Genomic DNA, 17,622 nt, shown 5'->3' on the forward strand with positions numbered 1-17,622 from the left:
CGGTCAAGCCCTCCAAAGGCCAGGACATGAACAACCGAACTTCTCGATCAGCGACCTTAACCTTAACCTTGACTTTAACTTTGAACCATGCCCCCAACAGAGCGATCTAACCCAATCTACCAGAAATTTTGAGACGTCAAGAGGGATGTAGTCAATGCTCCGCACATGAAAGACACTAATAAATTGCATATACCAACTTGATACAAATACTCAAAACAGGGTAAAAGATACAAAACAAGAACTCAGTGGTTCTAGAGTGAGTGAGAATAACCAAAAATCTCAGACAAAACCCAAGTATTTTCCAGCTAATATCCTACTACCATTCTTTACATAAAGGACAGGACTACTGCGAGAGCAGAGACTCGAGAGATTTGGGGTCGCTAACTGGAGGACTGCATGTGAAGTTCTGGCATACGAGAGCAACAACCTTGTCGGAAGAGAAATTGTTTTTAGCCATCAGAGCAATATTCGAATTGGTATCCTCCCAAAATCCAATCTCTTCTTCATCGGTTGGGTCTATGTGAATTACCTGTTGCAATTGGAACGGGGGAGATTATATTTACGAAGGGAAGAAAAACACAAATGAAAGAGGAGCAAACTGGGGATTACAAATTCACTCCCAACTTTTACAAACATCAAGTTTCAGCAATTATCTCCGCTTGTCAATTTAGAAATTACTTACTGTTTCATTGGGACTATATGAAGCATGAGCAGCAGCCAACATGCTATCAAACTCTCCAGAAGCCTTGTTTGCAACCACTACAACTTGCTTCCTGGAAGGAACAGAGACCATATCTGCTGCACAGCACAGTAGAGGCACAGCAACCGCTGCATCTTTCAGTCTCTTCTCAAAGACCGCCTGTACCGGCACATACATTTGTCCCCATAAACACACACATAATGGGTGAACGAGAGGAACATATGAATGAAGCCAGTCATCTACAAAGCACTTGAACAATGAAAGTAATCTAAACAGTTTCAAGGGAGCAAATACAAACCAGAAGCCGTTCGGCATTTCGCCTGTAGTTGTCAGACCTACTCCCAGAAACTATGGAAGCCAATCTTATGAGATTAATTGCTGAAACAGAATTCCCTGAAGGTTCCGCCCCATCATGATCTTCTTTAACCCGCAAAAGAATTGAAGGATCTTCCCCTGGAGTGTTGAAATAACCTCCAACATCTTTATCAAGAAAAACCTCATCCTAGAAGTTGTTAAAAACATGGAGTTGAATAACAGCCATCACTGAAAAGTAGAAAAGACACAAGCAGTCTATTTAATACCTGGGTATCTTGAAGTTCCATTGCCCAGACCAGCCAAAAGATTGAGCCTCCAAATTCATAAAGATCCAACAAGCCTGATATGAGAAAGGCATAATCATCTAAAAACCCAGGGGCTTTAGCTGGACCATTCCTGAAGCTATGCTGCAGCCTTCGCTTGTGCGGGTCATAAAGATGTTTCCTAATGAAAGATGCTGCCTTTTCTGCAACTTCGATGTATTCTTTAGGCTTCATGAAACAAAAAAGACGAAAGATGCACTTAAATAAGAGTCTACCTTCAAAAAGCAATTTAAAATTTCCTAAATGATAAATACGAACATGGAATCCCTAAAATCAGCAGGGTGGGCCATGAAGGTAGCCCTCTTTTAGTTTATTTCTATCGCTTAAATCCTATTGTCGCTTAAGTTAATTTAGGTGCTTATTTGGAAATATGAAAAAATCAGAAGAACAGCGTCTGTTAGTTTGAGACTCACAAGCATCTGTCATGCTACTGCTATTCTTTCCCATAAAATGAGTCTACCTACAAAAAGCTACTTAAAATCACACCCCCTCACTCAAACACACACTCCCCCCCTCCCCAAAAAAAAAAAACAAAACAAAAAAGAAAGCACCATGTTAGCAAGCCTACGAGAAGAGGGAAAAAATGCTATAAGAAATCATTTAACATATTGTATCTTTACCTTCCCTATGACAACAGAGTACCATTGTTTTACTTATCCATCTTGTTACTCAGGAAAATAAAAGTGCATTACAAAAAAGCTAGCTGAGTTAATTTAGCCTAATATCTTAAAACTTAACCATATATAGCAACTCATCATCTAGCAAAACATTTTCCAGCATCAAATTGCAGAAACTGCCATTCTAAAACCAAATTGCACAAGGTTGAAACGACAAGGAAGATGGGAGACAAAAAATTAAAAAAGGCAATACACAGGATACAAATGTCAGCCGACAACAAAGATTATCGAACTCCACCAAAGCGAAGCCAAAAAGATCAAACCCAAGATTAACGAGATTAAGCATTTTTATTTACTAGTTCGCTAATTATCTTAAGATGTTATAACTTCGTTAATGGTTCAAATATGATATGTGAAAATTCTTACATCGGTTCCCACAACAGGAAAGTGAAACCTCCCTCCTTGAGACTCGCACTTCAGAATTTTGGATGCTCGGGCAAAAGATGAAATTGCAAGCCCATTCCATGAAACAATTACCTATAAAAATTTCAGAGGCAACCATCCTTCATGGATAAAGAACAAAATTCAAGGACTTGAGACACCTCGCAAAACAGTTGATAATACCTTATCATCCAGATGTGGCCGAGGGCGTTTTGATCGCACATCAAAGAGCTTCTGACGACAAGTACCTAGTATATCAAGGTACTTCTCCACAGGCATACCATACTTTGAGGCCATGGCAGATGTACTGTTTCTCTCTATTAACACATTTTTACCATTAAATTCATTGTGAGGATCACTCATCCTTGACAAGTCACAATTGCCTGAAGGTTTTATGTAGTAATTATCCTTGAAAACAGTTGCGTGCTCACCCACTACTTTGTCAACCTTTTAAGGAAGAAAGGAAGTTAGCAAGGATATTGGACTAGGAGCTGGATTGTGAAAACTACAAAAGCATGGCCTGCTTACATCTTGTCAAAAGAAGAAAGGAGAAACATTCATATACTAACAAGACCCTTTTACATACTCAGGGTGAAATATATGAAGAAAAATTCTAACATCCGTTGGCAATAACTTCCCAGATAAAACTAGTTAGATCTGCAGGACAAAGTTAAACTTAAGTAGCACATCACTGACATTGTTATATGGTGAAACAAGTTTTCCTCAAATAATTGATGCATACATAAGAATTATATACCTCTTCACTGGTCCAGATGTAGAAAGCACCCTCCTTTTTCCTTGAAGCACCCTCGAATTCTGCACTGTCTGCATCCTCTGCTGAAAAGATCTCACCATTAGGACCAGTCATCTCTCTCCTCAAGTAATCAAGGATATCTCGGCAAACTCTTGAATAGAACATATCTTTTGTAATGGAAAAGACATTCAGGAAAGCATTGGCAAGCTGCCCTTGGTCATACAACATTTTCTCAAAATGTGGAACTGCATGGAGGAAATAACATATCAACAAAACTTGGTCCATTTTCTAATGCTCAAGATCAACATGTATAACCGAGGAGGTGGGACTAACCATGCCAACATTCATCCACACTGTATCTATGAAAACCTCCTCCATTATGGTCATGGATGCCTCCCTTTGCCATGCACTGCAAAGTGAAGACTGACATTTCTAGAGCTTTCTTTGCTTCATTTGGTTTTTGAGACTCCATCAACTTTTTTGAGTAATAAAGCATTAATTGAATCTCAACAGGCCTGGGAAATTTTGGAGCAGAACCAAAACCTCCATACTTTGAATCGTAACTCTCAGCTAACTGTTGAACATTAAGAAAAGGAGAATTAGCAACATAAACCTGATGATGTTCATCATCAACAGAACATACAGGCTTCAGGGAGCTAAGCATGAGGACACCAAAGAAAATGTGGAGTACAAAAAGTCTGACACAAATGTTCCACATAACATGATTACACTGCAACTAAGTGAAGTGAGAAATCGATGAATCCAGTACAAAATTTTTCTCAAGAAGTCCAAGGTATTTAACAAAAAAATGTATACCAATGCTGTGATATACCCTTGTAATTACCCATATAGACAGTTCGAATATCATAAGGGGTAACTTCGATCTTAAATCTGAGAAGAAATGCCGCCCTAACTTTTCATTGTGTAAAAATCTGAACCAATGAGCCGCACATGAACCCATTAATACAATGCACAATACAAGCAATTTCTCCGCTCCAAAAAGTACCTGTTCAGCACATAGGTTCAATGCCGTCTGAGGAAGCCCATCTGGTAGTTTATTCGACCCTGCAGTGGCTGTCAATGCTTCAGCAAGTTGTTCCATTGCAAATGCTCCACTGCTGACAAGCATGTCCTTTTTCTTGTCCCAAGCTTCTTTAACCTTTCTGAAACAATTATGATCGAGTAACAGAAATACAAGGTTAAGCAACTTTGTTTTATCTTACTACACCTTTTACCAGACATTCCTCAACACCCCATTCAACCTAACGTACATAAATCAGAACCAAAACTAATATTGTTTCTTATTTCCCCAGAAGCGGTGGGCCCATGGGAGAAGGATTTGGGGGAAGTGGGAAGAGAATGATACCCTGATTCTACAAGGAGAGACAAAGACAGATAACAATGTTTGACCACTGAGCTGTGTTTGATTTACCTATGGTGGTCAAGGCATTCTGAAAGCAAAGTTTTTTAGCGGGGGAGTAGAGATCTGGGTGCTTAATCCCTCTGCAAATACCAAACTAAAATTAATTGAGACACCAGAATTATCCTCTGGTACTGTTCTCACCTTAGTATGGTTTTGAATCCTGGTCTTCCATATTTATCTTCAGGAGGGAAGTAAGTCCCACCCATCAAAGGCTTCAGATCAGGAGAAAGAAAGACAGACAGCGGCCAACCACCACCCCCGTGTAAAGCCTGGATGTATGTCATGTATACCTGAAAACACAACTGCATGTTCTTACTATCTAAAAAGGAATCACCATCAACAGAGAAGCAAGTAAAGGGGAGAGAAAGCAGAGTATTTTCGGCCAGGATTAAGGCCCTCAAATAAGAAATCAGTAAAACTCAAGCTAAGATTTCCCCAGAGAAAAGAGATTTTGCATGCTATAAGTCAAAATTAAGGACAAGTACGATTTTGCAAATTGCAGCTGCAAAATGAAATGATAAATCATCTGATTCAGTTTCTTGAAGTGAATATGACCAATCCATCGAAGAAAAATATATTTGTACCACAATTAGCTCATCATTTTAGGTAGTGTTTGAGCTGTTAGCTTCTTCCCTGCGAGGTTAAAGTGACAGCTTATCCACAACCTTTCCCTGAACATACTCTGACGTTATCCAAAATCATTAGATAACCACTGGCAAATAGGACCGTGATGAATAGGATAGTCCAACCAGACTAACTAAAGTCATACCCAAAATAAATTGAAACAACAATATCGTGTCATTCTCATGCAATTCTTACCTTGTCAACATCTGGACGCTCTTCTCGATCAACCTGCCAAAAAAGTAATCATCATGTTTTAAGCTGCAGTGGAGATATGGAAGGCTTACAGATATGGTGTTACAAATAAATATATTCCTCACTGATACAGGCACGAGTAACTAAAATTACATTCTTACCTTTATACTGACAAACCAATCATTCAGCAGTTCTGCAACCCCCTCGTCCTCAAAGGATTCAACCTCCATCACATGACACCTAGTCAATCAAAATTCGTCATCAAATCTTACCCATCCATGAGTAATAAAGGAAGTCCAAGACTTGCAGGGTTCCACCCAACAGGCTTACCAGTGGCAAGTGCTGTACCCGACTTCAAGCATAAAAGCAACCCCAATAGTCCACGAGAAAACACCAGAAATAAAATGCAATGATCATTATTCGGGCGCTCAAGGTAAAAACAGCACGAATTTTGGAGAGAAAAAGGATTTTTTTTTTTTGGGGGGCAGGGGGTGGGTGTGGGGAGAAGTGCAAAGAAAATGGAAATAACTTGATAAGAAGATGGGCACGTCCCTCTTTCGAGCTTCAGCAAATGCCTCTTCACCCCATGGATACCAATCAACCTTCATATATAGTAATTAGAGTAAGAAATAATAACATATAATTAAACCCCATTTTCTTTTTCTTTCCCCCCCCCCCCCCCCCCCCCCTCAGAAGAGCCCAGAAGTTGGAAAAGAAGTATTACTTACAAGTTTTTAAAACCCGTACCATAAAGGAGAAAAATGAGCTAAATTAGGTAAAAGTTAATTTAGAGAACATGATAAAAGGGCAAAATATGTAGTCAGTGATTGACAGGAATACCGGGTTATGGGCGTGTTGAAGAAGGTAAGGGCTGTGTTCAGCAGCAAGACGATTGGTGTGTCTGTGGGATTGCTGCTGCGACGTCGACGTTGTCTGGGAGGACTGCTCTGCCATAGCCAAAATTCTGAAAGAGTGTAAGCGACGACGATGAGATGGGATTGGTAAAGGCCGAGAAGGGGAAGAAAATTTGGGATTAAGGGTCCTATATGTGTGGGAGAGTAGTTTGGCTGATTTGATAGAACTACTAGAACGAGTGTTGTGGGAGAGAAAATGGGAAGCAGAGGAGGAAAGCTGCTTTTTGAGCATAAAATTGGAAATGGAAGCGGTGATAGAAAACGGGGTGCTGATGGCGATGATGATTCTAGTATTCATACGAGTCCGGAGCGTTGGACACAGAGAAGCTTGGAAAGGATGAGAAGTTGCCATATGTATACATATGTATAGATAGTCCTACCATCGAAGAAAAGATACCTTTCATGCGGAGGGCTCGTAAGCCAGGATGATCAGCACGCTGACAAGTGAGAGAGTTTGGTAATGATGTTGGGATGAAGCAATGAGTTGGCACGTGGCACGGTGGCTTTCCGTACTATACTATCCATAACACGTCAGTATTTTACTATTTTTATTTTTATTATACTTTTACTCATAATAAATTATACTCAAGACAGTGTAATAATATGACCATATAATCAAATCAAACATTATTTTTATAATTCACATCTCTAATCTCTTATAAATAAATAAGATTAACTTTTTAAAATAATCGCATTTTTTTGAAAAATAAATTATTAACTTTCATTAAATTTTTTACCCTTCAAAATTTTATTTTCTAAAAACTAATATTATTAATTTGTGATTTTCAATAATAATTATTTTTCTATCCCTAAAAAATATTAATATTGGAATGTATTTATTAAACAAATACGTGACACCTTAAATGTGAAGACATCATAATAATTCATACTTAATTAATAATACTCTATCGAATTAATTTAACTCTGTGACATACTATTACATAATTAAATCAATAAACTGCAAATAATAACATAATGAACACTAATTTTCATTGTTAATGCCTCTAAATCGTTTCCAAATATGCTCGATCAAGTCCGATCAAAACTAATGATGCACTTTATGATCCCATGGTTCCGCGTTTCTTTGAAGGTAATATTGAAAATTTTCGACAGAACTTGGAGTCATATGGATTGTTGGATCTTCATCATCATCATCCCAATTTCTTATTACATCTCCTTTATCCTCAACAACCATATTTTGTAATATGATGCATTCATATATATTATATCTCTTAGTTTCGCTCTATGCCATAACCGAGTTGGCCCACATACAATAGCCCAACGAGATTGAAGCACTCCAAATGCTCGCTCGATGTCTTTTCTTGCAGCTTCTTGCATTTGCTTAAACTTGATCATCTTTGGATCTCTTGGAGCATTAAACATATTCCTAAAATTATTAAATTTCTCATGCATAATTAGAAAATAAGAGCACTTTGAGGAATTGTATAAGTGGTTGAAGGAAATGAGTAATAGAGTATGTAAAATGAAAAAATATGAGGGTGAGAAATGAAAAAAAAAATTCCCTTATTTATAGAAAAAATTTAGGATTTCATGTAACGATACAATTTTATTTTAATGAAAAGAAACAAAAATGAGCAACGATCATCAAACAATGGTCCAATTGGTTTGATATATATATAAAAAAAAAAAAAAAGACCCATAGTTAGCCCCATCAACAGAGTATTACACGCATCACATTTATGATGCATATAATGGAACTCAGCGTATTACACGCTCCATTTAATGCCGTTGGAGCCACCCTTACAGAGTTTTTGACTTCACTATTATATAAATAGTAAATACTACTACTCCCTACTTGTCACACCGACGGTTAATCCCTGGTTTATTTCACCTAATATTTTGCCGTCTTAAATTCAGAATCAAGATAACATTACCAATACTTTCATTGGTGTTAATTGTTAAAGGAGGTGGAGAAAAATAAGAAAAGGAAGGAGGGAGCATGAGTCGAGAGAAGAGATGAAGTCATCCAGGAACGGAATTCAGAATGCACGTTTGGAAGCGCAACACCCGTACTTTTAAGATGTTTGGAAACGAAATACTTTTACTTTCAAGATGTTCGGCTTTGCACTTTTGAAATGTGGTAATGTTTGGTGAACAATACTAGAGCAACATTTTTAGTAAAAATTCAAATTTGATGAAACTTTTGTATTTTAAAAAATAAAAAATAAAATTTAATTATTTTATCCCATATTATAACTCAAAAAAGGAATAAAAAATATATTTTAAATTACACATTAATCCAATACAATAAACAAAATCCCCATAGAGCACTTCAATAATCGGGGGTGCTTCTTCTTTTAATGTGAAACCAGGAGTTATTTTATTTATAAGTGTAAGCTCAAGACCTATGAATAATATTCTCTCCTCCCCCGTGCCACTCAATTTATCCTTTTTTCGGTTTTCTTAATTTTGAAAAAAAAAATAGCAATACTCTGTGTAATAACCCGTAAATCTCTTTTCCTCAACCCTGAACTATCAACCCTCCGCGGTGGAGGTGCACGCAGAATAGTACCTTTCCCGTCTTAGCCAGAACTTAATTCATTCATCATCATCAATGCAGCGTCGAAATTACCGAATTCCCAGAAACGCGCAAACTCAGACGAGACTCTGTCTATTAAAAAAAAAAAAAAAAAAAAAGGAAAAAAAGAGGACCTGTCCATACACGTAATAACAGAATAGAACTGATTACAAAGCAACTCGTTAAAGTTTCGTATGAATCTAACAAACTAATTTTAAACTTTAATGGCAATTTGAGGGCACCTCTTGCGTATCGTCTGGGTGTCACTGCCGTATCCAGTAGCATTCTACTTTTTACATGAGTTGAAAGAACGATTTAACTAGCTAGTGCCCCAACAGACAAGGCTAGTTCTTGCAGTAACTCCTTCTGTTCCATGGCAGCACACGACTGAAGAGAGCATCAAGAAGGAAAATTAGTTCAACATGCACCGAAAAGATCATAAACCAAGTGTGCCAGCAGAAACTTTAATTTTCCCATCAATCTATTTTCTCGGAGTTAAGAGTTTACCTGAACAGCAGCTTCGACGTCACCGCTGAGAAACGATGTGAGCTCAAAGTTCATTTTCAACCGATGATCAGTAACCCTATTGTCCTAAATGCAGAAGTATCTATCAATCATCAGTAGACTGTCGTAATTGTTTAATTTGATGGAGAACCAATTAACAAGCTCCTCAGTAAACAACAATGGTTAAAAGGTAATAAATTAGATGCATCTCACTATCTTTGAAAGACGAAGAGAATGTGGAGATTCCATGATTCTCGCAAGTCGCCTTTTTGTATTGAGCAACAATGTTGACTTTTAGAGTCAAAAGTTGCATTCTTGCTAACTCTCCATTTACAATCTAGGTACTCTGAATAATACTGCAGAAAAGTCAGACAGCTACCTTATAGTTGTATGTTCGGATCTTCTCAGCACGTGCACCGGTTCCAACCTGCATTTTGTACGCATCACAAATCCCATAAGAAGTAGATCAACGGAAGGACGATTTATTGTTACTTTTTCTTTTAAGTGAAGAACAAACTAACTGCAAGTTTCAACTTGGGGATTAAGAATATTGGGAGGGGTTAAATTCACACCTCTCCGTCTAAAATAGCAAATCAACACCTTCCATGTATAAACATAGAATGACGGGGTGTAACCTCTAGCCCTTTCTAAGAAGGATTAGATCCGCAAGAGATGTCACCAAAAACTAAATTTACTTATATTCCCGCAATTATTAGAGCTATCATCATGGTTACTTCCAAGAAGATGAGCAATCACATCTATTTACTTGCAAAAAATAACAAAATCCTAATGACTAGTAGAGGTTAAGATACAAGCATAAAAAGAACTGAACTATTGCATCAGAAACATGGATGAAACTGTAAATAATATATAAATAAGATTGGAGAATGCGAGGAAGAAGTAAACATTTATTAAGAGCAGCATATTCATGCTATCACTTTAACTTCAATAACCTATGACGATGCAACAAAATTCCCAAGCAAAATGTCAGACCTGTGACTTCCTCTGATTCCTTATAGACTCTTGCTGCTCTCTCACTTTTATTTCATACCTGAAAGAATACAGTAGATTGGAATCCATCACAAAAAGCCTAACTTTTAAGACACTAGTTTTAATTACTAAGATTGCGAATCTAAATTCTACAGGGTGATATTGTCAAAGACCAGGGGAAATGGAATTTTAGTTGAGTCATAATGAACAAACCACTAAACATCAACGTTGAAGACTAGGTACCAAACAAGAGCTAATGCTTGAGATTCAAAACTACAAATGTTGGCATGTGCAACCATTTATCAAAAGTTGATATATGTCAATTTCCATTGTAGCTTATATTCCAGCTGCATATTAAGAAATTTAAATGCTTTTCATAAACTTAACACTCACCTAGCATAGTTCATATCATAAAACAATCAAATTTTTTCAAGTCAAATTCAGATAACTATAATTGTGCTTAGAGTGATATCAGCAAAGGTTACGTTAGATCCAGGTTAAAAAAAAATTGCAATTTCCCTTACAATTTTGCTCGCAACAATTGAAGAGCACGACTCTTGTTCTGAAGCTGAGTTCTCTCCTCTGTGCAAAAAATCCTTATTCCTGTAGGCTTATGGAAAAGATCAATTGCTGTCTCTACCTTGTTGACATTCTGCCCTGTATGCATGAGAAATCATCAAGAATTGGTTCAGTCCTTAAGAAAACCCAAGAATCTTAAAAATCTAAAGACAAGATATTTCACTCATCTGTACCTCCAGCACCACCAGAACGTGCAGTTGTGAGCTCAATATCCTTTGGATCAATCTCCACCTCAACTTCATCAGCCTAGAACCAGGATGCCAAGGAAACAGAGATGTCATAGAAGAAACAGCACGACAGCAGAACTTAGTAAGAAAACCACAGCTGCATTTAAGTAGGAAACATAAATATCTACCCAACCTACCATGTGACGTCATTCTATGATATAGAGAAATCTTATAGGAAAATGGCAACCTAGTCCCAGAAATTACACTGCTACTCAGAGTAACTTACAGATGAATGCTCAGGTTAAACTAGTGTAAGAGACTCCCGACAGTATTTGCACAAGTAGAGAGCTTGTTTTGTGTACCAATCATGTGACCTCCCACGTGAAAACGTCTAAGCTTATTGTTGTACCAGTTATCATCCTTGAGAAATGAACAACAACCACTGACTAATGCATTCTTTGTATCGATATAAAGTCATCAATTAATGTTACACAAGAACAATGACATCCTAAGCACACAATTAACTTCAACACAAAAGAGCAGCCTGATGAGGTCAATGCCATTTGAGAATAATCCAGTATTTTAAATTTTAGTCAAGGACAGCACCATGTGATTCTTTGAAGTTCCCACTGATTTCTCTGACACAGAAGAATCTCATATACGTCTTAATTAATCTCAAGTAACTTATTTATTCATAAAAGAAAAAAAATTGATACCCAAATAATTGAGCTGAATAGAAGATAAAGATGTATCCCAGACACAGAATAGACTTACCTCTGGCATGATAGCAACAGTTGCAGTGGACGTGTGAACACGGCCTTGTGCTTCTGTTTGAGGAACACGTTGTACTCGATGGACACCAGACTCATATTTCAATTTGCTATATACACGATTTCCTTTGATTTCCATAACATATGTCTTAAATCCACCTTTTTCAGCCTGGAAATTAATTCCATTAGTCCAACCAGAATAGAAAGACTATTCATATAATTAAGTAGTTATTTACCTCAGAGCTTGAAACTGGTGAGACTTTCCATGAATTCCTTTCACTGTACTTCTGATACATGCGTACCTACAAGGTGTCTAATAGTTACCGCTAACAACAAAGAACAAAAACAGCAAGTAGATGTAACCAGTAATCAGCAGCTTAGCTGTAACTGGAATCAGCATTGAGGAAACTGTCTTGATAATTATTATTTTTTCGAGCCTTCCAATAGGGAAATCCAAGAAAACGGAAGTATAAGCAGATCTCAGGCAAGTTCACTAACTTACTTCTTCTCTTTGTAGCATTGCCCACAAGAAGCGAATAACAACCAACACTCAAAAAGCATGACAAAGTGAAGGATAGCATCCCATCATAACAAATATTATCTATTTCATTGTGTTTCCAATGATGAAAGACCAAGAGCCAAAAGGTAGCTACACAGAAAAGATTTAAATACACAAAAAGGATGAAAGAAAACTAGGGTTCAAAGAATGAGCTTATTCTGAATATAAGTTCACTCAAGTGCGTGCCAACAAAAAAGAGTTTCTCCATTATGAGGAACTAAATCCTGATAGCTGTGCATACCGAGTTTGACTTGAAATGTAGGTGAAAAAATTGCATAACCAACATATGCAAAATAATGTTCATGTCATCCTACAGGCTGACAAGTACTCAAAGGACAGAGAAGCATGTACCTACAAGATCACCAGCCCAAATTCCAGCTTCATCGCCACCAGTACCAGCCCTCACTGCAAATAATGAAATCAATCTAAAGAAGTGCTTGTGATTAAAAACTAAAAATTTTGAAGAATTGTCTAAAACTAAATAATTGCTAAGGAAAACACCACATGGAGCACAGAACATTTTTGTTTCATTCAATGCAGACCAAAAAGAAACCGACCATACCCTCCTCTTAAACTTTTATTTATCGAATAATTAGTTTCACTTCCTATCAATTCATAGTCTCAATTTAGGCTAACTGAAAATGATGCAGCTCCAACAAATGTGCATGAATCTTGAACCACAATGCAGCTATGTGAATGACCACCGTTAATTAATCCAAACACTACATAGCACAGAATAAAAGGTGTGAATATATTACCTTCAAGCATTATATTTCTTGAATCAAGAGGGTCAGTAGGAAGCAGTAGTACCTATCATGGCATGGCAAGATATACAGTCTTTACAAACCAATCTAGTGACAAAACAAGGTCCAAAAAGTTAAAAATTGATATCTCATATGACCTTAAGCCTCTCCTCAAGATCTTTGATTTGAGCGGTTAAAGTTGCGATTTCAGAAGATATCATCTCTGCCATGTCTTCGTCAGCACCTTCTTCTTTTGCCAAAGCTGACATTGAGGAGCAAAGGAAATAAATTTTGGTTAAGGGATAACACATACAAAAACAGTTACAAACTTTAGGAATTGTATGCGAAGATTGAGCAAGTTAAAGAAAACCTTTTGTTTCTTCTAACTGCTTCTCGCAAGTCTTAAATCTTCTGTAGGTGAGCACAACCTACTAGTTCATTAGTGCAGAAAGCATCATTAATGAAGCAAAACCATGGCAATTTACACCACATAAAAAAGTCATCAAGATAAAATGAGCTAATTAATAAACAGAGGACATGCAGCACCTCATCAAGCTCTGCAACAGATTGTGCCAGCTTTTGATATTCACTTGGATTTGAGACTACATCTGGATCAGCCAGCCTAACCTGCAGTTTAGATTCCAAATGAAACCTCGGCACTTGACAGGATATTTATAATCTGAATCATGAAGGATTGAGGTGAAAAAAATCCCCGTGACTATGCATGAATGAAATGCATACCGACAATTCTTGCCATGTCTTCTCAGCGGATTCCAGTTTTGTGATTAGATAAGGTTCCTGCATTTTATCCCGTCATAAGCTACAACAACGAAGAGGACGCATCAAAACAATATTCAACTTATCCAATCGTGTTCTATTTGCTGGAATATTAACAAGAACCTTAAATATGACATTTGAAGATTAACTGGCGTGGGTTCTTCTCCATTTCTTTACTTTGATTACTATAATCTTTCTATCTCGGTTCTTCTCCATGTCTTTGCTTTGATTACCGTTATCTTTCTATCTTTTTTTGCTTTTCTGGGGCAATCACGTGCTTTGAATTTTAAGAACAAAGAAAATAAGATGAAGTGCTAACGAACCGCCATGCATACGATTCTTCTTGGAAGAGTTGCTTTGCCGTTGTTTAGTGAGAATTTGAGAAAAGCCGGCCTCGTTGTTGACGCGCTGCCGAAGCAAAGGCGTCGTACTGGGACTTTCGTCGAACATGTGGGGGAGATTCGGGCAGTGAAGCCAGTTGCCAAGATGTTCATGTCTCTAGTTTCCAGTCTCCAATCTCCAGCCCCAACTGGAGGTTGCAAAAGAGTGGGAATCGAGCGATGGAGCGAGCAAAGAACGGATAAAGATAACGCTAAAACAAATTGCCCACCGATGCCAGCTCCAGGGACCAGGATTGAATTTGGGACTGTAAAACTGAACTCTGTTTTTTCTTTTCCTTTTTTTCTCCCCTAATTAGATTTTCAAATAAAAAAAGTTAGTAAAGCAATAAATAAGGCTCGCAAAAGAATTCAGAAAAATAATGCACATAAGCTCGTGTCCTTGCGGTTGCCACGTTACAATTGCAAATGTTTGGGCAAACTTTGCCTGAAGGCTTTGATATTCCCGTCCTGTCCATTTCATTTTAACCCCACCACAAATTTACAATGTTCCGCATTAGCTTTTTATGCCTTTGGGTTCTTTTCTTTTTTTTTTTTCCCTTTTTTGGCTTTTTGTGGTCAATTTTTATGTCTTTAGATTAGGGCTGCAAACGAGTCTAGTCGAGTCGAGTTTTAAGCTAATCGAGTCGAGTCTAGACTAAATTTTATCAAACTCGAGCTTGACGAGCCGGCAATTTTCAAGCTCGAGCTCGACTCAAATCAAGTCGAGCCAAGCTCGAGCTCGAAAAAAATAAAAAATAATTATTTTTATTTTAAAATAAATAAATAAAATAAAATTTTTTCTTAATAAATAATAAAATATTAATGATATATACATAATTTTACTATGAAAATAAAAATAAAAAAAATATATAATATACGTAATTTTATTATTAAATAAAAATTTTTAAATATATATATATATATATATATACTCAAGCTCGCGAGTCTTACGAGCTTAATATTCTGAACTCGAGTTCGAGCTCGAACTTGACTCGAGTCGCTCGCGAACGGCTCGCGAGCGGTTCGATTCGTTTGAAACCCTACTTTAAATGAGCGTATTAAAAACACAAAATACGGGATGAGAAGCAATAGTACAAGCCCCTTCTGGGTAGCTCGATTGGTCATGTACCCTCCTCAAGAAGCGTTGTTCATCTCTCCTATCAGAATTTGAGCCCCAAGATTAACGTCTTCGAAGGATGGGCCCTCTCCTCTCAAGTCGCATGAGGATTAGTCGAGCTGAAGGCCCAGATATCCCCTGCGTCCAAAAAAAAAAAAAAAAAAAGGAAGCAATGGTACAAAATGTTTAGACGCCATTAGCGAGAAACCAAGACTATATCATCAACCTGCGCTGGCCTGTTCACATCGTAAGCATGGGAAGGATTTATTTCAAGTGTAAAAAAGATTAACCTATCCTTAAAACTGTGAATTTCTGTATAGCACGTACTAACTTATTCTTAATATTATACTTCCTCATATCCAATTGTCTGAATTTATACCGTGTCTTCAAAGTCTCCAGTGATTTATACGATTCATCTTTTTTTTTTTTGTTAAATATCTAGATAATTTAATTACGAACGCAATTATCGACTCAGAAGCCATATCACGTGATCCTTAAAAAGGGAAGAGAAAGTAAAAAAGGGAAAATATTGATAAATTTCCTAATATGGATTGTGAGTTTTTTGGATGAAAATATTCAAATATTCTTTATATACGTTTCTTAATCGATTTTGTATCATGCGTACATCACAAAATCTCCCAACAACTCCTAAAAGGTGCAATGCAAATAGGACCTTAATGTATGTTCAACATTCGTTTATTCACTTCTTTGGTATTTTTATCTTTTTTTTGCTCTTTTTGATTTTTTTTTTATTTTATCACTATCGTTCTTCCAGTTCCAAACATTGATAACTAGTGTTACTGTGTTACCACGTTTAGTTCATAGTCTATAGCGGGGAATAAATTCATAAACTTCCTTAAAATTTTAAAATTTTGCTGGACAGTAGTGTGTTCCAAAATTTCCCACTCTTCCTACAATGCGTCCCTATGCCGTCGGCACAAGGTTTTCTCTACAATGGAAAGCGTTGGGATGTGTCCAATGTCCCAACGTTTTAGTAAGCGTTAGGACATAAAGATTGAATATAATCAGGGTTTTAAATAAATCAAGTTTCTTGTCATGTTCGATCAAAACATGATTCAAGTTCGATCAACATTAAAATCGATTCAAACTTCGAATCGACTAAATCGAGTTGTCGAACTTAAATTGAGTATAGAAAAGCTCAATTCATTTGCTCGTCAGTTGGCTTACTATTATATATATATATATATATATATATATATATATATATATATGTATTTCTACTATTTTTATTAAGAAAAATGAATATTTTATTTATTTTTAAAAATAAAATAATTATTTTTTATTTTTTAAACTCAAGTAAGCCTGAATTCAAACTTAAGCTTAAATTCGAGTTCGAAGTCAAATTCAAATTTTATATTAAAAGCTCGTTGAATTTGAAATTGATTAAATTAAAAATCGACTCAATTCGTGTCATTTAGGACCCTTCGTACCATATGGTCGTCTTTGGAGAACAGAACGAGCAAGTTTGATGTGTGTGTCGGTTATATACATAGACAGTTTCATACAAACGCAACCTTAAATTTTACAATCTAATCGACTGATTTCGAGTACAATATTTAAACGCAAGAACTTTAGCCTAGACCAGTTAGGTAAAGAAGGGTAAACGAGTAAATTAAGGAGGAGATATGTCGGTTACCGATTAATGTCAAAAAGCAGCAGTTTAAACCGTTTAAGAGGTTTCGTATATTATATTCAATGCTAACTATTTTCACGTTTTGGCGGGTTACGCAACCAAACAACCAAGCACACTCAAAGTGCCCTCCCTGCTCTTTTCCAGCAGTACTATACGGGAGAGAGAGAGAGACCCAACACCCCAGTCCTGATGCCCCATACGCTCCTGCGGCCTGATCTGAGGATTCTTACCCCAACTGTAACGTTTAGCTGTCTAACCTCATACACTTGTTTCCTTCAAAAGGGGGAAAAAAAAAACCTCATACGCTTGTGTATGCAAATAATTAAATGTACGATGATTATTTCTAGAAATATTTCGATGAAAATCTTTTATTCACCCCGATAAATGTCTTGTAAAGAATTTTTTGTAATAGTGTTTGTCTCGTCAATTCGTTTATAGTCACGTGACAGGTTGAATATAATTTAAATATATTAATGAATATTCGGTGAAAACCCCTCATCGTATAGTAATTTTTTTTTTGGGGTATGGTATTTAGCTATT

General features: G+C 36.8%; 2 protein-coding genes across 4 annotated transcripts; both read right to left on the bottom strand.

The window, feature by feature from the left end:
• Nucleotides 1-162: 162 nt before the first annotated feature.
• Nucleotides 163-6,704, bottom strand: LOC113734558 (uncharacterized). Of its 2 annotated transcripts, none has more exons than XM_072067412.1 (15): nt 6,230-6,704; nt 5,919-5,991; nt 5,720-5,741; nt 5,551-5,629; nt 5,393-5,425; nt 4,715-4,875; nt 4,157-4,313; nt 3,484-3,724; nt 3,154-3,395; nt 2,580-2,843; nt 2,382-2,492; nt 1,282-1,506; nt 999-1,202; nt 683-859; nt 163-529 (listed from the first exon to the last, which is right to left on the bottom strand). In XM_072067412.1, exons 1-15 carry the CDS (start codon nt 6,653-6,655, stop codon nt 344-346), a joined length of 2,601 nt encoding a protein of 866 aa, XP_071923513.1. In that variant the 5' UTR covers nt 6,656-6,704; the 3' UTR covers nt 163-343. The 2 variants fall into 2 exon arrangements, with proteins under 2 accessions (XP_071923513.1, XP_027116948.2); XM_027261147.2 differs by having other exon boundaries at nt 4,715-4,863; nt 6,230-6,703.
• A 2,258-nt stretch (nt 6,705-8,962) lies between these two features.
• Nucleotides 8,963-14,631, bottom strand: LOC113734542 (peptide chain release factor APG3, chloroplastic-like). 2 transcript variants are annotated; one of them, XM_027261131.2, is made up of 15 exons: nt 14,255-14,631; nt 13,896-13,952; nt 13,701-13,781; nt 13,525-13,582; nt 13,313-13,416; nt 13,170-13,221; nt 12,767-12,816; nt 12,089-12,154; nt 11,857-12,021; nt 11,089-11,161; nt 10,861-10,993; nt 10,340-10,397; nt 9,726-9,773; nt 9,350-9,433; nt 8,963-9,229 (listed from the first exon to the last, which is right to left on the bottom strand). In XM_027261131.2, the coding sequence occupies exons 1-15, from the start codon at nt 14,423-14,425 to the stop codon at nt 9,158-9,160; spliced, it is 1,272 nt and encodes a 423-aa protein (XP_027116932.1). In that variant the 5' UTR covers nt 14,426-14,631; the 3' UTR covers nt 8,963-9,157. The 2 variants fall into 2 exon arrangements, with proteins under 2 accessions (XP_027116932.1, XP_027116939.1); XM_027261138.2 differs by having other exon boundaries at nt 13,896-13,974; nt 14,255-14,622.
• Nucleotides 14,632-17,622: the final 2,991 nt, after the last annotated feature.

This window comes from Coffea arabica, chromosome 1e (genome assembly GCF_036785885.1).
Source record: "Coffea arabica cultivar ET-39 chromosome 1e, Coffea Arabica ET-39 HiFi, whole genome shotgun sequence".
In the NCBI taxonomy this organism is placed as follows: domain Eukaryota; kingdom Viridiplantae; phylum Streptophyta; class Magnoliopsida; order Gentianales; family Rubiaceae; genus Coffea; species Coffea arabica.

Excerpts from the sequence above, each read along its gene's own strand:
- LOC113734558 (XM_072067412.1), bottom strand. The coding sequence starts at position 6,655 with ATGGCAACTTCTCATCCTTTCCAAGCTTCTCTGTGTCCAACGCTCCGG. Across the intron at positions 4,876-5,392 it reads AGCGTCCAGATGTTGACAAG|TTGTGTTTTCAGGTATACAT; the intron begins GTAAGAATTGCA and ends AAGAACATGCAG. Across the intron at positions 1,507-2,381 it reads TTCCTGTTGTGGGAACCGAT|CCTAAAGAATACATCGAAGT; the intron begins GTAAGAATTTTC and ends TGTTTCATGAAG.
- LOC113734542 (XM_027261131.2), bottom strand. The coding sequence starts at position 14,425 with ATGAACATCTTGGCAACTGGCTTCACTGCCCGAATCTCCCCCACATGT. Across the intron at positions 11,162-11,856 it reads CTGTTGCTATCATGCCAGAG|GCTGATGAAGTTGAGGTGGA; the intron begins GTAAGTCTATTC and ends TCCTGGTTCTAG. Across the intron at positions 10,398-10,860 it reads CAATTGTTGCGAGCAAAATT|GTATGAAATAAAAGTGAGAG; the intron begins GTAAGGGAAATT and ends GTATTCTTTCAG.